Source organism: Podarcis bocagei (assembly GCF_964188305.1).
Source record: "Podarcis bocagei genome assembly, chromosome: 5".
Taxonomy (NCBI): Eukaryota; Metazoa; Chordata; class Lepidosauria; order Squamata; family Lacertidae; genus Podarcis; species Podarcis bocagei.
This window is the reverse complement of record NC_138129.1, coordinates 83,212,924-83,235,082: the sequence shown is the minus strand read 5'-3', so window position 1 is coordinate 83,235,082 and position 22,159 is coordinate 83,212,924. Positions and strand designations below refer to the sequence as shown.

General features: G+C 42.0%; 1 protein-coding gene and 1 long non-coding RNA gene across 4 annotated transcripts in view; one reads left to right on the top strand and one right to left on the bottom strand.

Moving 5' to 3' along the window:
* Nucleotides 1-19,387, top strand: part of WDR47 (WD repeat domain 47) — a 37,699-nt gene extending 18,312 nt beyond the window's left edge. For 2 of the 3 annotated variants that reach the window (XM_081194363.1, XM_081194365.1), the window contains 13 exons: nt 1-85; nt 693-1,495; nt 3,539-3,665; nt 5,731-5,909; nt 6,234-6,464; nt 8,639-8,714; nt 9,579-9,736; nt 11,226-11,306; nt 13,348-13,517; nt 14,561-14,731; nt 15,055-15,186; nt 16,855-17,073; nt 17,845-19,387. In XM_081194363.1, coding sequence (XP_081050489.1) covers nt 1-85; nt 693-1,495; nt 3,539-3,665; nt 5,731-5,909; nt 6,234-6,464; nt 8,639-8,714; nt 9,579-9,736; nt 11,226-11,306; nt 13,348-13,517; nt 14,561-14,731; nt 15,055-15,186; nt 16,855-17,073; nt 17,845-17,987 — 2,575 coding nt within the window. In that variant the 3' untranslated portion in view covers nt 17,988-19,387. The remainder of the gene's footprint in view (nt 86-692; nt 1,496-3,538; nt 3,666-5,730; nt 5,910-6,233; nt 6,465-8,638; nt 8,715-9,578; nt 9,737-11,225; nt 11,307-13,347; nt 13,518-14,560; nt 14,732-15,054; nt 15,187-16,854; nt 17,074-17,844) is intronic. The other variant, XM_081194364.1, reaches the window with a different exon arrangement.
* LOC308587142 lies at nt 10,702-16,937 on the bottom strand. Its single transcript, XR_014008212.1, has 3 exons — nt 16,805-16,937; nt 15,049-15,267; nt 10,702-11,287 (listed from the first exon to the last, which is right to left on the bottom strand). It is a non-coding gene; the product is annotated as an uncharacterized lncRNA (long non-coding RNA).
* Nucleotides 19,388-22,159: the final 2,772 nt, after the last annotated feature.

Here is a 22,159-nt window from a genome sequence, read left to right as displayed (position 1 = left end):
GTTTCGCTATATCATACTGCAGCAGAAGTTTCTAGAAGCCTTATGTGTAAACAATGCAATGTCTGCAGAAGATGAGCCTCAACATGTAAGCCTTGTGATCTAATCACAGCACTCTAGTTAAACTTATAAAATACAAATGTATTCTGCTTTTTAGAAGGCAATCAAGTCTTTCTTAAAGTTCATTTTCAAGTCATACATTTTTGTTTTAAGAACTATAATGCAAGGATATCTGTGTAGAAAGTAAAAACTGAAGATCACTTGTTACAGTGATTCACAACCCATTATCGTGGGGCTGAACTGTGCCTTGTAAAATTAAGGTGTCAAGGTGGATAAATCTGATGCTGAATGCAAGTTGGAGTAGGGAAAAAAGTGACCTAAGTATCAAACCTTAATCAATGTTTAAAGAAACGGCAGTTATACCAAGATGTCTGAAACTTGACCTAGGAAACTATCTAGAAAACAAATTGTGCCAGCACTAGATATCATAGAAAAATGTTCGGTTGAACAGCATTTTATTGGTCACACAAGTTGAAGTTGTATTTTCATATGCGGGGAAAGATGACACTCATAAAACTGCAATTGATTATTAATAGGTGAATAGCAAAGTAATTTATCTGCCTGTATCTTTATGCAGCTATGTATGATAAAAAAACATTATTTTAGCCTTAAATAGGGGTACTCTCTTTTTTCAGTTGGAATTTACAATGAAAGAGGCTGTACAGTGCCTACATGCTCTGGAAGAATATTGTCCTTCTAAAGACGACTATAGCAAACTGTGTTTACTTCTCACATTGCCTCGTCTGACCAACCATGCAGAATTCAAAGACTGGAACCCAAGCACCGCACGAGTTCACTGTTTTGAAGAGGCTTGCGTCATGGTAGCTGAGTTCATTCCTGCTGATAGAAAACTAAGTGAGGCTGGCTTTAAAGCAAGCAACAATCGTTTGTTTCAGCTTGTGATGAAGGGGCTATTGTATGAATGTTGTGTGGAGTTTTGTCAGAGTAAAGCAACAGGAGAAGAAATTACGGAGAGTGAAGTGTTGCTCGGCATTGACCTTTTATGTGGTAATGGGTGCGATGACTTGGACCTTAGTTTGTTGTCATGGCTTCAGAATCTGCCCTCTACTATTTTTTCTTGTGCTTTTGAACAAAAGATGCTGAATATTCATGTTGATAAACTCCTAAAACCTACAAAAGCCGCCTATGCTGACCTTTTGACTCCCCTCATCAGTAAACTTTCTCCTTACCCATCCTCACCCATGAGGAGACCTCAGTCTGCTGATGCTTACATGACACGTTCCTTGAACCCTGCTTTGGATGGACTCTCCTGTGGATTGACAATTAATGAAAAACGCATCACAGATCTTGGGACAAAAACATCTCCCATGTCTCATTCCTTCGCTAACTTCCATTACCCAGGAGTACAGAATCTTACTCGAAGTCTAATGTTAGAGAATACAGATTGCCACAGTATTTACGAAGAGTCACCTGAGCGGTAAGTTGCCCTTTACCACACTAAGGCTGGATCTACACTGATCTAAAAAAACGCTAAGAAAAGAAAAAGTTGTATAGCTCTCAATGCAGTTCTTGATTGACTGCTATACAGCGCCTCCTGGTGTCACATTTATATAATGCATTTATAACGTTATAACCCACCAGTATAGATTAGACCTTAGTTACAATAAGAAACTGGTTCTTGAACCTGCTGTGCAATATAATGCATTAAGGTCTCCATTTTCTTACACATTTGTGTTAACTTCTAACGCAGGGGTGGCTAACCTTTTTCTGGTCTAAAGTCTGCATTCATCTTCAGACAACTCTGGGCTTCAAACCAGCAGAGGATGTGTCAAAAAGTGGATATGGCTGTTTCTCTTTCTCTGTTTTTTTATATATTTCAACTGTGTCAGACCAACACAGCTACCTAGCTGAATGCTGATGAGTGTTTATTTTGGTTTTATTGGTGTATAAATAGTATTGACATACATGGGGTAGGATGAGGTCATAGAGAGGTAATATAGAAGGGATGAGACTATATTCCTGAGGATACCAGAGAAAAGCAGAGGAAGAACTCTTTCATGTGGAGTGAATGGTTAGGTCAGAAGAGAATTGGCTAAAGGCGGAGTCATGGAGGCCTAGGTCATGAAAGGAGGAAAGTAGATAGACTAAGATATACTAGATTCAGGTAGGTAGCTGTGTTGGTCTGACACAGTCGAAAAAAATTAAAAAATTCTCCAGTAGCACTTTAGAGACCAACTAAATTTGTTCTGGGTACAGTGGTACATCAGGTTAAGAACTTAATTCGTTCTGGAGGTCTGTTCTCAAACTGAAACTGTTCTTAACCTGAAGTACCACTTTAGCTAATGGGGCCCGCTGTGTCGCTGCAGCACGATTTCTGTTCTCATCCTGAAGCAAAGTTCTTAACCTAAGGTATTTTTTTGGGTTAGCGGAGTCTGTAACCTGAAGCATCTGTAACCCAAGGTACCACTGTATAAGCTTTCATGTGCACGCACACTTCTAAGATGAAACTGTTTGTTATTTAGGTGCTGCCAAAACTTCCTGAGGCTGTTTTGTTCTGTTTTATGATATATTTATTTGTGTTTTTAATAGTGTTAAAACCAGGGCTGCCACATGCTGACGCTACTGAACAGATGGCTGAGTCTCTTAAACGATCTTTGCCAAATTTTCTGTAGGCATGTTAGAATCTAGCTGGGACTTTTGTGGTCCACTTAAAAATAGAGTGCATCAGCATTATTGGTAATCTATATGTTGTGCCTCGATGGGTCTTCTCCTGTTGCTGACACTTCTTTTGTCTTAAAGGATCTTCACATCACTTTTCTAGCCCTGGTGGGACACTTCACTTAGTGCTCACCCACACTTTGCTTGTCCCACACCTAGAAAGCATAGGTCTGATTAGTTTTCTGCTTCCCCCCACCGCTTTCCCCATGAAAATCGATTCTTTACTGCTGAATCGGAGCGAACATAAATCCATGTGTAAACTGAATGACTTTTGCTCTGATTAATTGGTAGAGTGGGTTTTCAGGGAGAAAGCATCAGGACAAGTGGAAGTATGGACAAGCCTTACTTTCTTTTAGTACCCTCTGGACCTCTCACAATAACATTTGCTCCTGCACTAGATTGTTTATCTTGAGAGATATTGCTTCCCTTAGTTTGCTATGGGAATTCCCTCTGCTATTTTCAGGGGAACACATTTTGCCAGTTGTTGTCTTGAGAGATAGTAAAGCTCAGTTCCTACCCCCCCCCCCATACTTTTACTTTTTAAAGTCTGGAATGTTAAAACATTTTAGATATGTCACTTTCTGTGTCACCCAGCTGTTCTGTGAGACCAGCGAAGGACTGTGAGCATGGAGGGAAATGTTGCTATCATAGTTGTGGAAATATTTTTTTCTGGCCTAAGTTTGGGAAATGGTTAGCATGTATTTAAATCATGAGTATCTGTATATATAAGATGTATTTGCAAAATGTTTTAACATAAAATAAAACTTTAAACGCTTTTTCCTGGTCTCTGTATCCATGAAAGATGTGACACGCCAATGGATCCCCAGCCTTTGTCAGGCAGTGAGACTGTGTGCCAGAACTCAGTTCCAGAAAAAGAGCCAGCAAATGGAACACAGAATCAAGGACCAGCCAAGCAAGAAAAAAATGAGGTAATGGAATATTTTTGCTTCCACCTAATAAAGGGCCTTTGAATTTTCCTGCTTCGATTGGTAATAACAAAATGCATACTGTAGTGTTCTCTTCGGCAGCTCATATGCAATGAGTACTGTAATGGGAACTCCTGTGCAACGTGATTTTTTTGAAGCTTGCTTTTCTGTAGCAAGCAGGCTTGCTGTGCATTCTGCATACTTAATTCTTGATTCATCTAAAAAGTGTGTGAATGTGTCCCTCTGTAAGATACTCTACTGATTGCCATATAAACGTAAAAAGGGGTTTGTGGGGTCCCAAATATATTTATGCAGCAATTTTATTTCGTGGCATGCAGTCCCAGTATTTAGAAGTAGATTTGTGTGGATGTTTTTATTATGATTATTATTTTTAATTTATTTTTATTCAATATTTTCTTTTTTTCTTTTTAAAAAAATTATTTTGTGTGGATGTTTTGATGTTTTTGCTTACGCACGCTCTCCAGGGTATATAGAAGAAAGTGTCATTATGGGGGAAACCATTCCTACAATTTATAACACAATGGATAGGATCAAGGGGAGAATAATTCTTTGCAATCCACTCCTTGTCATTTCAGGCCTGTGCATCTGTTCCAAAGTATCCCATGAGGGTTGGGGAGGGGTTACAGTGAGAAGGGGATCAATGAAAATCTCTACTCACAAAGGTGCATCTGCTGCTTTAGCCAATTTTATCCCTTCTGCTGAAATGACCCTTGAGCTCTTCCTCACACTGTTCCAGAGGGTCCACCATAGTCAGGAGTAGCTTTTCAGGAGCTGCAGTCATGGTGTAGGAAGAATTAAGAAACCTATAATTCTTGATCCAGTCCATTGTGATAAAACTTCTACAGAAGTTCAGTCCTCCACTGAAATCCAGAAAACAGCTCTTCTTTAGAAACTCGGTACTGCTATTTTAAAAATTCCTGCTCTTTTATGAGGGCTGAGATGTGGCACAGCACAGCACAGGAGGGATGTCTTCCACTTCGGTCTTCTTTTTAAAGCCAGCCAACCAATGGGGAGCAGGGAGCCACAGAACCAGGCAAAGCATGCAATTTGCCTCCATGCTCCAAAGCTAGTTCTGTTTTGGAACTACTTGGCATTAGGACAGGGGTCATAAAACCTTTCCAGCAGGGGGCCTCAGACCTTGTGGGGGAGCCAGACTATATTTTGAAGGGGGGGATGAATGAATTCCTATGCCCCACAGATAACCCAGAGGTGCATTTTAAATAAAAGCACACATTCTACTCATGTAAAAACATCAGGCAGGCGCCACAAATAACCCAGAGATACATTTTAAATAAAAGGACACATTCTACTCATGTAAAAACACGCTGATTCCTGGACCGTCCATGGGCCAGATTTAGAAGGCGATTGGGCCGGATCAGGCTCCCGGGCCTTAGTTTGCCTACCCGTGCATTAGGACTTCATGCCTGTTTGTTGAAGCTTGCCTGCTCGCAGTACAAAATGAGATAAAAGTTGTGACTGTGGCATATAAGCAGACCTGCCATTAATTTGGGAAAGTATATAGGACAACATATGTTCTTGGTATGCTTGGTGAGGTTGCAGTTTTCCTTGTAACATGCTTGCAAAATGTTTCTTCCCACTCCATTCAGTATCTACCTTTACGAAGCAATAAATTTTAAAACTTGATTGCCTTGACCAAAATTTTTGAGCTGGCAAGTGAACACAAAATTTGTGGCAGCAGCAAATGTAGAAATGTGTTTCCTTTGTTGTCTAGTCATGAGAGATTTCCATTTAAAATCAAATTATGCATTCTAGAATTTTGTTCATGATTTTCCAAGCCTTTATGTTATGTTGTTGTTTTTTAAAAAAACCACTTTCAGTAAGTTTACAGGCGTGTCTTCATGTTTTCCAGGTGAGGTAAAAGACAGAATGAGCATACACCACCAAATGTTTAATGCTGTGTTACACTTAAGTAAAGAGCCATTGCTTTTCCTGCCTCTGGTAATGTAAAATTTTATTGGCGTGGTGATAAAGAACTGTAATGAGAATGATGATGTCTAAGCTTTTATTTATGTCAAATCTTGTTTAGCTTCGTGATTCAACAGACCAATTTCAGGAATATTACCGACAGCGATTACGATACCAGCAGCACTTAGAACAGAAGGAGCAACAGCGACAACTATATCAGCAAATGTTATTAGAAGGAGGGGTAAACCAGGAGGATGGTTCAGATGCACAGCAAAATCTTACAGAGCAGTTTCTTAACAGGTTGGCTATGATATCTTTGTGGTTTTCAGGCCATGATAGCAAAGACTACAATCTTAGCCTTACTCTAGAGTCAATGGAATTTACTTTGAAATAAATGCTGACAGTCGCTAAAAAGAATATTTTCAAATCTGATTATAATTTTCAGTATAATTTTGTTATAAAATGATTTCACAGTAAATTCCACAGCATCTGCTGATAGGATGTGATGACGTTCTTTTTGTATTGATTTGATGCCTTTCTTAAGTCTTATTAACCAAATACCATATTGGTGACAACATTACATTCATAGCTCTTCATTTATGTTTTTTTAATGTTATCCTGCAGGTCTGTTCAGAAATTGGGGGAGTTAAATATGGGAATTGACAATCTGGGAAATGATGTGCAAACACTAAACCAGCATTGCAGTGGCAGCAAAGGAACCGTATCCATCCCTCCAGATTCTAGTCAGAGAACAGCAAATGCTAATGTACAGTTCAGTACAAGCACACCTCAGAAACATGGGTCCACTAATCAGATACCCTCTCTTGAAGAATCACCTGTCCATGGAAATAAAATGTAAGTACTTGGAACACTCTTGTGCATGTCAGTGCTACTTCTGAACTAAGATTAATAATATGCAGATCAATTTGATGTGCCACCCTCGCAACATATTGTGCCTTGCTCAGTCATTTGGTAGAATACTTTTGACTGTATCCAGAGCAGCAGCAGTGGAGTTTCCTCTCCCCCTCATTCGCACCACCAAAATCTTCCCTGAAGCTGATCTGGAGGCTGCACACAGGGAGTTGCTGAAGAGAGGAGGGGAAAGTTCATTTCTGCTAGCCCAAATCTCTTGCACCAACAGGAGTAATGGATACCACCCATCCCAAATTTGTATAATTTTTTTACAAGTAAACATACAAGGAACAAGCGAACATTCATTTTCTGGAGTGTTTTCAGTCTATTTGTGCTGGTTGGAATCCATTCATTGGTTGGGTATGATCTCATCTGGCGATGAAGCAGGAGAACATAGAATTATGGGAGGCAGGTGTCTCTCTCTGTTTTTTCTCTCCTGCCTGAAGAAGCAGTTTGCAGAGCCTCTTCTCAAAGTCTATTAGTGGTCAGTATACCTTTCTGTCAGCCTTGCTCTCTCCCTTCAGCAGCCACTCCTCTTTCTCCTTTTCAACTCTCTGCCCTGATATCGACCACTTTGGCTTAATTTGTTTTTATTTACCCCTCCTTTAATTTAACGGGCTTTTTTCCGTCATGCAATTAACTCCTAACCTGTCTGTTCCCCCAAATAATAAACACACACAAACCCCCACAAAAACCTCTTTCTGTGTATACTTTTCCCTCCCTGGACTGTTCCGTCAGGCAGGGTTAAAAATCACATAGTTACATAATCGTCCATTGGGGCCCACAACAGTTCTAACTTGCCATATTCAGTAGACTGGGCTCTGTCATCTGCACTGGCATCCACTGTATTTCTGGACCCCATTCAAGGTGCTGTTGTTAACTTTTTAAAGACCTAAATAGCTCGGGGCTAGGCTACCTAAAGGACTGAAGACCTAGCAATCTCCAGGTGTGCCCATCAGATGGGGAGAAGTGGGGAGGAAGGACTTTTTGAGTTGTGCTGCATTGGTGCCTTCAACAGAGAAGTTTGTCTGGTGTTTGCATTGTGGTCTTTGGTGCCAGGTGGGGATCTTTTTAATTATACTGTTTTAGTGTGTAGCTGTTTTATACTGCATTTCTAATGGTTTTGTGAGCGTTGCATTGATATTTTCTTACATAGTTGGTTCATAACTTTTATGAACTGCTCAGAGAACTTTGTTGATGACCAGTACAAAAAAGCATTAATTATTTAGTCTACCTGAAGCTATTACTAAAGATAAAATACATAAAACAGAATAAAATACATTACACAGTTATCCGTCAGATAAGAGTTTGCTACCCTGAAGAATTTAACTCATCAACCCTGCAAACTTTTCTCCTTAAAATTGCTACTTTAAAAGCAAAACAGGCCACTTTTCCAGAGGTCCAGGGGAACCTGCCCCCCCCCCCAAAGTTAGTCAAATACTTAAACAATTTAATTATATGAACACGGCTGCTTTTAAGCCCTCGTAGCTTGGGCAAACCAGTAAGTAGTGGGCAAGTATTCAGGCAGATTACCTCCACATGGACAAACTCTCTTCATAGGGCATTCCTCAATAATGTCCTTCAATTATGGCAGCACATAAAAATATCTTCAATAATTATTCTAGAATTTGAAGATGTCAGTTTATTGCTGAATAACCAGCAACAGACAATTACCGTATTTTTCGCTCTATAGGACACACTTTTTCCCCTCCAAAAATGAAGGGGAAATGTGTGTGCGTCCTATGGAGCGAATGCAGGCTTTCGCTGAAGCCTGGAGAGTGAGAGGGGTCAGTGCGCACCGACCCCTCTCGCTCTCCAGGCTTCAGGAAGCTATCCGCAAGCCTTCGGAGCGCCTAGGCGGGGGGGAATAAAAAAAATTCTTTATCCCCCCCCCAAAAAAACCCTAGATGCGCCCTATGGCCAGTGCGCCCTATAGGGCGAAAAATACGGCATATATTTACATTTGTTGCTTGATTTAGAATAAGAAGGGAAAGGAGAAGACTGGAGGGCAGCACCAAGAAAGCAAGGGGACGGGGAAGCAGAGGAAGGTGACATGGGTGTAAATAACAGGGAAAGTTGCATTTAAATTTGAATTTAAATTTTGTGTATCAAAACAGATTACCAGAGCATGGTGCCATTCCAGCACAACATGAAGATTCTCCAGGGAATTTAACAAGAACAAGTGGTGATGAGGTAGGACTTAAGAGCATCTTGCATTACAATGAAAAGGCTCAATCCTAAAAAAAAAGTTTTATTGTTGTTTTTTTCAAAATGTAAAAAATGACAGGTAAACAATAAGAAACTGTACAGTGCAATGGTGGAGTACCCCAAAATATAGTCATAGTCTTACTGCCAATCACTTGGACATGAAGAACAGATATGACTGTGGAATATCTCAAAAAATGACAATCCCATATTTAAGACTCATGCTAGGTACCCTTTCCATAAGGCTTCATTTGTCCCAGAAGGCTGAGGAAAATTACTCTTTTTATTCACATAACTAATAAAAGGAAACTAAGCTATATTAAAAATATGTTTTGTAGTACCTAACCTTTTAAATGAGTGTGTTTTCACACACGTTCCAGTATCAAAACCTGCATATAGTGTAGTATAGTATTACCTAGTGGCACACTACAAGCATTGCAGTGTGTTTAGAAGCACACCAACCAAATATCTCATTTAAATAGACTCCACCCCAGTGAATGTGAAAATTTACCCTTAGTTTTTACATCCAGAATTCTAAATGTATTGTGTTCCCCATGCATCAAAATTGTTAGGGGTGGCATTATATCATAATGTGTAGGAGACGTGGGAAATACTTGGACAACAGTAGAGAGTTTAAGTTTTGGCTTTCAACACTGACCCTTTCTCACAGTTTCACAAATTACGGTTTATGAATCCCTGAACTATTGCCCAAACCAGGTGTTGCTTTCATATTTCTTATGTTGAGTTGATATGCAACCTTTTCCTAATAGTAGAATAATATCATGTATGGCATTCTAGTTGTAAAGAACTATGGAGAAATAGTCACTTGTATTGTAACTTTTGACACAACAGGATGACAAATCAAAAAAGCAATTCATTTGTGTCAATACCCTAGAAGATACACAAGCTGTCAGAGCTGTGGCTTTTCATCCAAGTGGCACTCTTTATGCTGTTGGCTCAAATTCTAAAACTTTAAGAGTATGTGCCTATCCAGAACTCCAGGAATCAAGGTAGGAGTAATTATTGATTGTTAATCTGTCTCTCATCAGTTATGTCTGACATTTGTATCCATTTCTGCTCTGCTTTTCTGACCCTCATTTTCTCCATTCGTTATTTTTTAACATGTCATTGATTATTGTGGAACTTTACCCACTGAGGGCTACAAAAATATTAGTCTAGGTATTTCGTACGAATAGGGTTACTCTGAAAAATGTAAAACTCTCTTACAATTAATAGAATATCAGTATTCTATAACTTCATTTTTGGAAAGCAATCTGAAACATTGGCATTATAAGTGACACAATTTTTGCCCCATTATCCTCATTGCATTTTTATAAGCATGGTTAGGAAATTTAAGGCAGACAAAACATTCACACTGTTCTCAAGATCATTTTAGAACCAATGCTAAACTGGAAGCCAGTTACTGTTGTGCCGTTGCTGAGAAGTTACCATATGTTTTGCTGTTGATATTGAAGTGAAAGCTTATATGTAGTGAAAATAAAGTTTTCTCCCTGCCCAACTTTTTATGTATGAACTTGGGGCTGCTGTCCCTGCTCTTGTTGCTCGCCAACCCAGCTAAATAAATCTTTACACCTTACACACACACCCCAGCTCCTTCAGATCAACGTCTGTTCCCTCACAGCTCTTCTGTGTACCTCCAAACATGTTTTATTCAAATCTCTGCTGTTGTTTAAATCTGCCATCTCTTTGCTCCCCTCTCTTGTAAGTTCAGGATTGTGATGATTACATATCCTTCAATGGGGGCTACACGATAACAACCTTACATTTTTATGTACATAGAAAAATGGAGGCTGCCAGTGGCAATCTTAAATATTCTGATGTATAGGAAACAGAACAAGCAGAAACGGAAGTCTTAAAAAAGGAATTTCAGCAAATTCCTACCTGAATAACTACCGTTAAGGTGAACTTCTTGACTGTCCAACTATGGTTAGCAAACAAACAAACAAACAAAAAATAAATGCCAAATAGAAGTTACTTTATTATTTACAGGATTTTTGTGAGGTTCACTGTAGCTCATAGTAATATCAATTACTATGCACAGGTGACCAGTAGCAAGTTCTAATATTAGTGAGCTCGGCAAGCCGTTTTACTGAAATTGGTGAAATTACTTGAAATCGTTTTTGGACCCATTTCACTTTTGCTCAAACATCTGAGTAAAACAAAAAACAATAGTTTGAACTCCTCCATATATCATGCTTAGCTTTCTCACCTCTGTGGACTTGTGTGGCTGCAAGCATGGCAAATGGGAGCAAATGTCGGTAGCAAACGCTGTAGTAGGATGGGATGTTTGTTCAGTGAGTTGGCTGTTTGCATTAAAAAATGTTGCCGAGTGTAGTGCTGCTGCTGTTTTAAATGTGACCCATTACAAGCCAGCCTTCACCTTGTGAAATTTAAAAAGCCATAAATATGTTACTCTTACAGAATATTTTGTGTGTGTGTTTAGTCCATTTATAACTTGTTTGCTTATATGCTGTTTAGCTCCTCCTCTGCTGTTCCTCGAAAACTGGTATTTGACTTAGGCAGATCTTCGCAGTCTTCCTCTGTAAAGATGACAACAAAGTAACTAGTAAATTTACAGTATTTCCTCTTACAAACACTTTGGAGTTGCCAGATCATTTGGCTTTGTTTCTTTTGGCTTTGTATTATGTGCCTGCTCCATAACTACTTGAGTATACCACTTTCTCCATATTTTGTACTCCTCTGCTTTTACTCTTCATTACAACAGCCTCACTTTACAGCTTCTGCAGCATGACCTTTTTTATTAAAAAAATCTGCTATCACTAAAAGCTTCTTGGTTGTATTAGTTTTCAGTTGCCTTATTAGCATCTTGCTTTTATTTAAACTGTCCAGTAGCCAAATATTTACATGATTCCACTGCTTTTACAGTTTCTACTTTTGTGTGTAAGTAATGATTGTTAATCAGCTGTTTTCCTGCATCTTTAATAAATAATGGTTAAATTAAGATAGAGAAGAAAAATAATGGCAGGCAGATTATTATTTCTGTTACCTTTTTAACTAAGAACTTTAAAGCAGTCTTGCAATTTCCAAGATACAAGATTTTTGCACATGAAAAACTACAGTAGAAATGGAAATTGTTATGTGACTGTATCTGAAAATCATGAAATCTGGTTTCCTCTTTTCCAAGATTACTTGAAGTCTTTCGTTTTCCATTGATTTTTTGCCTTTACAATGCTTAAAGTGCTATATTAGAAGTGGCTAATTCTCTTTGGCAAAGTGGAAGTTGTGGTATTCTGGCTTTTCAGGCATGCACATTCAGTAGTAACAAAAACGTATTGTTGTGGGGAACTGTAGGGGTTGAATGTGCTAGCTCCATCCTCAATATCCTTATCATCTTCTGTGTGTTGGAAGGTGACTGAAGTAGAGAACCTTCTGTACTCATGAAGGGTCAGGGGGTGGTGTTTGCGCACTCATTCCCATGCCCCCCTTGTCGGTTTGTTTTTGCTTATTGTTATTACCTTGTTAACTTTTCCATTAATGCAATGGTCAAAATCTGAAGAGACCAATAGTCTTGCAAGTCTCCTGTAGCTGCCTTCCAATGTTTGTCATGCTTCCTAAATGTTCTGAAAGTCTGCTCACCCCTCTTGGTGCGGCGGCGTTGCAGGACAGCAGAGGCTTCACTGGAGCCCCAGTGTGGGAACTGGAACTGCCGTGCCCTTCCTGATAGGTGGGCAGGGGGGCAGAAGCCCCCACCACCTATCAGGAACTGGATCCTAGCCTGCACCCTGCTTTGGCAAATGGGGATGCAGCTGGGATCCCCTTTGTTCAGTTAATGTTGAATGTGCACATCTGAAGGAGACTCCTGTAATCTGAAAACAAAGTGGCTTGGCTTTAGCTGCGGTAGTGCCAGAAGCAGTCTGCTGTGTTTTAATTAAATTCTGATTTAATTAATTAAATTCTGTTGTCTCAGCTGAACTTCTGGTAGGCAGGTGCATTGGTGAGGAAAATGATTTTACAAGTTTAAAAAGTATGGATTTCCCTACATTCTGCTAAAGGCAAAACTAGATTAGTGATTAGAGATTGATAATTAGATCTCTCAGGTTCTCTTAAGAACAGAGTGTTGGGATCCCATATTGGACAAGGACAGTGGTATTGGGCAGAAGTTATCTTGTTCCCACCAGGCCATTTGTTTATTGTGTGTTTAATTTAAAATGTATTTCTATTAATTTAAAGGGTTTCTAAAGGTTGGAGAAGGACCTTAGCTCAATGGCAGAGCATCTGCCTTGCTACAGAAGGTTCCAGTAAGAGCTGGGCAGCTGTGTTCTGAACCATTTTTTAAAAAGCACTTTACAGCTCATTAAAACAATTAATATAAGCCTTTTGAAGGTGGGCTTTTTTGCATGCTCAAGAAAAACACACTCTCCTTAAAAGTGCATCACTTTAGAAGAGGGACCCTTTCCATAGTTCATATTTTTAATACAAAAGAAACGATAAATAATTTTAAATGCAGTTATGTCATTTTAAAATATTTGCTAATTACTCTATCCTCCCAAAAGAGTAGAATTATTAGCCTTTTGTTACAGATCCTGTCCAGACATGCAAAAGCACAAAATCATCTCACTTTCATTTGCCCCCCCCCTAGTGATAGTAACACTCCTAAGCAGCCCGTGGTACGTTTCAAAAGGAACAAACATCACAAAGGATCAATCTATTGTGTGGCCTGGAGTCCCTGTGGACAATTGCTGGCAACTGGTTCCAATGACAAATATGTTAAAGTGCTACCATTCAATGCAGACACCTGCAATGCAACAGGTAAGTACAAACTGTTGTTACAATTGCTTGTAACAATTGACTTTTTATACACTTAAGAGCATATAATTTCTTGCATTGTTTAGGGGATGAGAAAGCTTTCATATCGGCTATAAATAATTTGTCCTAACAAACCCCGACTCCTCTCCAAGGAGCTGTCAGCCGCAGCGTCTGCACGCGCCACCATCTTGGGTTGTTGTTCTTAACTTATGGTCTCTGTGTGTGGTTTGGGAGCTGCATGGTCAGGGAAAAAGCAATGCTGTCCAGGGTTGTAAAGACTGCGGAGAGAATTAATTGGGTGCACTCTTCCCACCTTGGATCAAATCTATGCTTCCAGGTGCCATAAGAAAGCTGCAGAGATAGTGCAGGATAGTGCGCACCCCGGAAATGATCTCTTTCAGCTTCTGCCTTCTGGAAGAAGGTACAGGGTTATAACGACTAGGACTAGCCACCTGAGAAACAGTTTCTATTCAAATGCGATTTTGGTTTTAAACACAGTGTAAGGTCTCTATGGGAGAATATTTGTATTTATGTATTTAATTATGGGGTATCAGAGTTTTTAGCGGGCTAACCAGGCTGAGATAGCTGGGATAGCAGGCTTGTTGGTTTCAGAATATATGATGTAGATTTTCAATTTCATTGTTCTGTATGGGACATTGACAATAAAGATTATCGTATCGTAAGAAAGCTTAAAAAAAAAATTAAGAACCTTAGCTTTAAATCTTTGGAAGATTTTTTTATAATAAAAACCAGACCAGTTGTAGTAGTATAAATGTAAACCATTGTATAAATGTATAACTATTGTTATATACTGTGCCATCTACGTACATGAAGGCAGTAATTCTGTAGTGCGGTACGTTTCAACCCGATACCAGACTGGCACAATTTTTCTGTGTGTGGGATTGAGAGTTTTGTTTTTTTGTAAACAGTTTGGTTAGACTCAAACATTGCTGTGTTTTAACATTAAGTAGTGTCCTGAATGGTTATAAAACTCCTAATTTTCTCTGTGTGTGATAATTGTTCACTCTGTTCTCCATCTGTTTTAGGGCCAGATTTGGAATTCAGCATGCATGATGGAACCATTAGGGATCTAGCTTTTATGGAAGGTCCCGAAAGTGGTGGTGCCATTTTAATAAGCGCTGGAGCTGGGGACTGCAATATTTATACAACAGACTGCCAGCGAGGGCAAGGCCTCCATGCTTTGAGTGGTCATACTGGTACGTTTCTGGTCAAGCTTTGGTAGCCTTTGGTCTCAATCAGTTTTACTAACAACAAACAGTGTGTGTTGCTGGATTAATGAACCATTTTAATAAAGTTTAAAATGTACCACATTGTATACTTTACTGTGTAAATTCGCAAATTTTGGCAAAACTACCCTTGTTACATGTAGAACGTGTCATTTCTCTTACTTGTATGACAAAAGTGCATTTTGCTGACAAACGTGCATTCCTAGCTAGTATATCCATAATTTTTATCATCAATGTAATAATATCAATATTTCTATTAATAATTAATACAAATCAAAATTCCTTACATGCAGGTCACATTTTAGCACTTTATACATGGAGTGGATGGATGATAGCGTCTGGCTCCCAAGACAAGACCGTACGATTCTGGGATCTCAGAGTACCTAGTTGTGTTCGCGTTGTTGGAACAACTTTTCATGGAACTGGTAAGGTTACTGATGATGAAGCCAAGAAAAAATCCTTGCCATGGTTGGCCAGTAGAGTTGCTGCTTGGAAAATAGCGAGTTCTGTGCATAAATATTTGGAAACAAATTCACATAAATTAACTTCTGTTCACAAGGTACAAGGGCCCATTTCAGTAATAGGACCCTGGATATAGAAAGCACTAACTCCTGGAGGTGTGGCTGTGCCACTTTTCAGCTTTAGGGGCCAGCTGCAAACCTTCTTTTTCAATCAGACTCTTTTGGTGTAGGGGAATGCCCTCTATAAAACTTTCACATTAATTTACTATGTTGCTGATTTAATTTTTTTAAACTATTGACTGCTTCATGTATTGTTGCAACCCACGCTATTGTCTTTGGATGAAGAGAAGGACATCAGATTTTAAAATGAGTAAGTGCAAAGGCTAGCAATCCTTCTAAAATTTATCTGATGCCTTTTATCAGGAAAATAAAGGCAATGATTGCCAGTTTTTAAGGAGCCAAGGGTTAGGTCCATTTCCTGTCTCATACTGGTATGGAAGATTGTTTTTTAGCATACAGAAGAACTTGTTTGAAACCAGTGGCGTAGCGTGGGTTCTCACCACCCGGGGCAAGGCAAGTAATTTGCGCCCCCTAACCCGTGGATTTTAGTACTCGAGTCTCTTCCGCGCCCCCCCCCAGATGTTGCGCCAGGTGCGGCAGGCCCCCCCTGCACCCCCCACGCTACGCCACTGCTCCCACCACAAGTCTTCAGGACAGCCTTCTGAAGGCTGGCGCAGGGAGAAGGTCTCTCCGCCCCACCGCCAGGCTTCGGAGCAGCCATCCGAAGGCTGGCGCGGGGAGAAGGTCTCTCCGCCCCACCGCCAGGCTTCGGAGCAGCCATCCGAAGGCTGGCGCGGGGAGAAGGTCTCTCCGCCCCACCGCCAGGCTTCGGAGCAGCCTTCCAAAGGCTGGCGCGGGGAGAAGGTCTCTCCGCCCCACCGCCAGGCTTCGGAGCAGCCTTCCGAAGGCTGGTGCGGGGAGAAGGTCTCTCCGCCCCACCGCCAGCCTTCGGAGGAGGTCCGAGGACAGTGGGGTTCCTGCTTCCTCGAGGAGGGCCAGCCAAACGCGCCCCCCCAAATGTTGCGCCCGGCACCCCTGGCACCCCCCACGCTACGCCACTGTTTGAAACATTAACCAGTGTTTGCTGTTAGTTAAAAGTACATTTATAGCAGATCTGCAAGGATAAACAACCATATCTGCCATATTTATCTAAATTTAAATGACAGTACAAGTAAACAATTAAGTGATAGTACAGTTAAAAAGATTTATTAATATCATATCATATCATCTATGTACATGTGGTCTCTTCCCCCCCCCCCCGCCGCCAAGGAACAGGTATGGAAGGCCCCAGCCCCAAGGGACTTACAACCTATAATAAACATAGGGAAATGGAAGAAAAGGCAGGCATGCAAAGGCAGGGGAAGAATAATGATTATCTCAATAGCACATGCTTTGGCTCAGTTACATCTCCCCTGGTCCCTATGCTGAATTGTATCAGATGCCTGGAAATGCATCTACCTTTATTCTGATCTATATTTTATAAAGACTTCTTTAAAAAATCTTTATTGTGAACAACACACACCTTATCTAGAGAAATGGTACTGATTTCATTTATGGGATTTCTCCTTGCAGGCAGTGCTGTGGCATCAGTAGCTGTAGATCCTAGTGGTCGTCTTCTAGCTACAGGCCAGGAGGATTCCAGCTGCATGCTGTATGATATTCGTGGAGGGCGAATGGTGCAGAGTTACCATCCTCATTCCAGTGATGTCCGTTCTGTCCGCTTTTCCCCTGGGGCTCATTACCTTCTCACGGGTTCTTATGATATGAAAATAAAAGTGACAGACTTGCAAGGTAATTTAACTGCTAAATCAGCAATGAAACAACGGGGAGTTTTCATTTTTCTAGACAATTTCATGGATTACCAGATGGCAGAGAAAGAAATACAGTGGGTAGCTGCTGCTTCAAACTTTACTACTTCTAGAAAGTATGAAGTGGGATTTGTGAGTAAGATCTGTTCGCCTCAGAGGGCTTCTGAAGCGCAAGGTGGTTGTTGCTATTGAGGCCTGCAAGTTCTTTACACATTGGAATTATGCTGAATTACTGGGTGAGCTCCTGTCTTTCGGTCCCAGCTCCTGCCCACCTAGCAGTTCGAAAGCACCCATAGAGTGCAAATAGATAAATAGGTACCGCTTTCTAGTGGGAAGGTAAACGGCGTTTCCGTGTGCTGCTCTGGTGCCGGCTCACCAGAGCAGCTTCGTCACTCTGGCCACGTGACCTGGAAGTGTCTCCGGACAGCGCTGGCCCCCGCCCTATAGAGTGAGATGGGCGCACAACCCTAGAGTCGGACACGACTGGCCTTCGGGCAGGGGTACCTTTACCTTTAAGCTCCCCTCAATTCAGTAGACATATATAGCCTTGTGCTGTAAAGGTAGAAATGGGGAAAGAAGAACAAATCATCTGTGCTGCTTCTTTCACTACCCCTTGGCAGCATATGAACTGACCTTAATGAGTTACTGAGTTATCGGGATGTGATGTAAAAGTTGCAAATGCAATCAAGTGAAGTGAATGGTGATTCTGTAAAAAGTTCAGGTAAACAATAATGATTCTATTTCTTTTTCACAGGGGACCTTACCAAGCAGCTCCCAACCATGGTGGTAGGGGAGCATAAAGACAAAGTGATTCAGTGCAGATGGCATACACAAGATCTTTCCTTCTTGTCATCTTCTGCAGACAGAACTGTAAAACTCTGGACCTATAATGGCTAAAGAGTAGTTTTTAAGCCTACAGATAAAGCACACACATTTAAGACTATTGGAACATTAAATTAGGCATTAAAAAGAGCAGCATTTGATCAGGAAAGCATCTCATGGAGAAGAGATGTTTCCCTTCAGTTACCTGATTGCTAGGAGGTGTTGGTGTGTGATAGTATTATTGTTCAGTGCTTTCCATGTGATCTCATGCTGCTGTGACCTATCGTAGTCTTGTTGCCGAAGTCTGTTGAACAAGCTCTTGCAATGTCAGTGTGCACTCCAAAAGACTAATTATGTGTTTACAGTTTAGTGTTTATTGCATTCTCTGGTCTTTGCCTCTATGACTGTTTTATTTTCTACAGGAATAAAAACTGATTCATAATTAACTCAAGTTCACATGAAATATCGCTAGGTCCACACAAAATAGATTTTTTTAAAACAACAACTAGTTATGCTGTATTTTACACCGTTGCTTACATCACATCTTAACTAGTGGTCAAATTTGTTTTGCATCAAAATTTCATATTTTGATTTTAGTATCTATAATTGTGAACTTGAAAGGTGGTTAGGTAGTGGCTGACTCTTGATCACAGTCCATTAGGTATAATATGTTGGTTTTTAACTGAGATTGTTTTGATTGGATGTTCTACACTCCTAAGCTTTAGGTGGGGAAAAAGCCTATTGGTTTGCTGAAGAGATGTTAAAACTTTTGAATGCAACAAAATACCTCTTTGTAAGGTACCGTAGGAAAGAAAGCATGCAGTTGGATATGGTTGGTAAGAGTAATTTTAATAACTACAGCCACGATTCCTCAAACCCTCATGCACACATGGGAGAAAACTGTATGCAGCTAGGGATTTCTCTGAAGTTTCTATCAGAACTGATTGTATTGCTGAAGATTTTAATATATATGAAGCGGAGAAGTAGCTTGCTATTGTAACTGTGCAAATGACTATGATGAAGTCTTCAAAGCAACCTCTGGCTGCACATGCTGTTTCTCCTGTGTGTGCATGTAGAGTACCATATTAAAGGCAACAGCATGGCTTGAAATGCTATGTCTGCATGATAATGTAAAAGTAAATGATTTCCCAGTTCAGAGGCTTATTTGATATTTTTTTTTAATTTCTTGCACTGTCTATATAATACAGAATTACAAATTTATTTCTAAATATCTTTAGAGTATTATGTTTTATGTATTGTTTATATTTTCATATTGTACAGTTATGGTTTTAAATTAAATTCTTGAATATTTAGGTTATTTATTTGAAGTACAGTTAAGATTTGGTTCTTAATAATAAATTATGTGCACTGTAGCAAGACCTTTTTAACTATCATAAAAAGTTGAGGTTACCATAGAAATGTATACGTGCTTTAAACTCAATAAAGACTTTGACACCTGATAGAGAAATGAGAAATTATTTTGGCATTTCTATTCTCAAAGATGTCTAATTATTATACATTGCACTATGGACGCTGTTCTAAAACAAGGAATAGGACAAATTTAAAAATATTGCTCCTGATCTTAATTATTTCAATTAGCCTTATACATGTGGCTACTCCTCTTCCAGGGCTTTCTAGATTGCCAACTCAATGGGTGTGCTTGAGTGGCTTTGCTTCAGGCAGGGAGGAAAATACCCACATATTCCAGAGGTCTTACGCCTATTTCAAAGTGGGCAAGGGCCATTCTAAAAGAACGAGGGAGGTGTTTATGATGAGTTCCCGCACCTTTTTTCCTAGAAAAATAGCAATACTTTTAACTGACAGTTCCTGCTTTTTTCTGATTGTCTGAAAAATCTGAACTTGTCCAATAATATTAATGTACAAATTACAACAACAGTTATAACCTACACGCACAGGTACTCATGTTCCTGTGGGAGATAATAGGTGTGTATAGAAAAAGCATAGGAAACCCTATCAAAGGGAGGGATTTCCAGTGTATATCACCTAACCATACCCACCTTTGTGGATGGAAAGCAGCAAGTTGTAAGCAAGTATGCATAATACCTTATTCAGATATATGGTTTCACACTTTCAACAGTTAAGTGTGTATGCAGCTTAAGTCTCAGGGTACTTAACCTTCCAAGACAAAACAGATATTTGCATCAAGGCAGTAGGAGCATACCCTGGCAAAGGCATGCACCTCCCTGACAAAAAGATCATTAACAGGAGCTGAACATGAACTTTTCTTCATCATTTAACATATGTTTGCATGCTGCTGTTGTGACCCCACTTAGATCAGGCTGAAACTCTCCCAATCCACCAGTTGGAAAAACCAGTGCATTACAGGATTACTGTACCTAAAATCTTGGCTGGTCTATCTCCTGTGGGTGTCACTGTTCTCCCTTTAAAAAGGTGCTCAGTTTTGGTGGACTATATAATAATCCAGTAAAACAAATCCCTGAAAACTCAACAAAAGACAACACAGATTAATGGAGAACGGTAGGTGCACATACTGTTCTGCAACTGTTCTGTAACGAACCTCTTTAAAACTTTTACTATATTAAAGACAATACACTTTAAAAAACAAAAACTTACACAGCTTAAATGAAGCTTGAGGATGTTACAAAAGAGGGAAGTTAAACAAAATTTACCATCAGTGGGTAAGTTAAAGGCAAAGGGACCCCTGACCATTAGGTCCAGTCGTGGCCGACTGGGGTTGCGGTGCTCATCTCGCTTTATTGGCCGGTGTACAGCTTCCGGGTCATGTGGCCAGCATGACTAAGCTGCTTCTGGCGAACCAGAGCAGTTTACCTTCCCGCTGGAGCGGTACCTATTTACCGTATTTTTCGCTCTATAGGACGCACTTTTCCCCCTTCAAAAATGAAGGGGAAATGTGTGTGCGTCCTATGGAGCGAAGACGCCATAGCCCCGCGACCCTCTCCCGACTGGAGAGGTGACACGCGGCTATGGCAGGAACCTCTACAGCCCCGTGTTACCTCTCCAGCCGGGAGAGCACGCGCACGGGGCTAAAGCAGCCCCCCGCGACCCTCTCCCGGCTGGAGAGGTGACGTGCGGCTATGGCAGGAGCCTCTATAGCCGCGGGTCACCTCCCCAGCCGGAAGAGCGCGTGCGGGGAGTGTCTGCAAGCCTCGCGCACCCGGCAGGAGGTCCCACCGGGTGCGCGAGGCTTGGGGCGGCAGCCTGTCGCCCGAAGCACGGGGAGCCCTCGGGAGGGCTCCCCCTGCTTCGGGCGAGTGTCTGCAAGCCTCGTGCACCCGGCAGGAGGTCCCACCGGGTGCGCGAGGCTTGGGGCGGCAGCGGACTGCTTGCGCGCACCTAGAAGCTTGGGGCGCGCTGAGCTCAGCACGCCCCAAGCTCCTGGTGTAGCGCAGCGATCCGCTAGCCCTGGGAGAGCCCCGCGGCTCTCCCAAGGCTAGCGGACTGCTTGCGCGCACCTAGAAGCTTGGGGCGCGCTGAGCTCAGCACGCCCCAAGCTTCTAGGTGCGGGCAAGCAGTCCACTGCCGCCCCAAGCCTCGCGCACCCGCAGGGACCTCCTGCCGGGTGCGCGAGGCTTGGGGCGGCAGCGGACTGCTTGCGCGCACCTAGAAGCTTGGGGCGCGCTGCTTCTAGGTGCGCGCAAACAGTCCGCTGCCGCCCCAAGCCTTGCGCACCCGGTGGGACCTCCTGCTGGGTGCGCGAGGCTTGGGGCGGCAGCGGACTGCTTGCGCGCACCTAGAAGCTTGGGGCGCGCTGCTTCTAGGTGCGCGCAAGCAGTCCGCTGCCGCCCCAAGCCTCGCGCACCCGGTGGTACCTCCTGCCGGGTGCGCGAGGCTTGGGGCGGCAGCGGACTGCTTGCGCGCACCTAGAAGCTTGGGGCGCGCTGCTTCTAGGTGCGGGCAAGCAGTCCGCTGCCGCCCCAAGCCTCGCGCACCCGGTGGGACCTCCTGCCGGATGCGCGAGGCTTGGGGCAGCAGCGGACTGCTTGCGCGCACCTAGAAGCTTGGGGCGCGCTGCTTCTAGGTGCGGGCAAGCAGTCCGCTGCCGCCCCAAGCCTCGCGCACCCGGTGGGACCTCCTGCCGGGTGTGGGAGGCTTGGGGCGGCAGCGGACTGCTTGCGCGCACCTAGAAGCTTGGGGCGCGCTGCTTCTAGGTGCGCGCAAGCAGTCCGCTGCCGCCCCAAGCCTCGCGCACCCGGTGGGACCTCCTGCCGGGTGCGCGAGGCTTGGGGCGGCAGCGGACTGCTTGC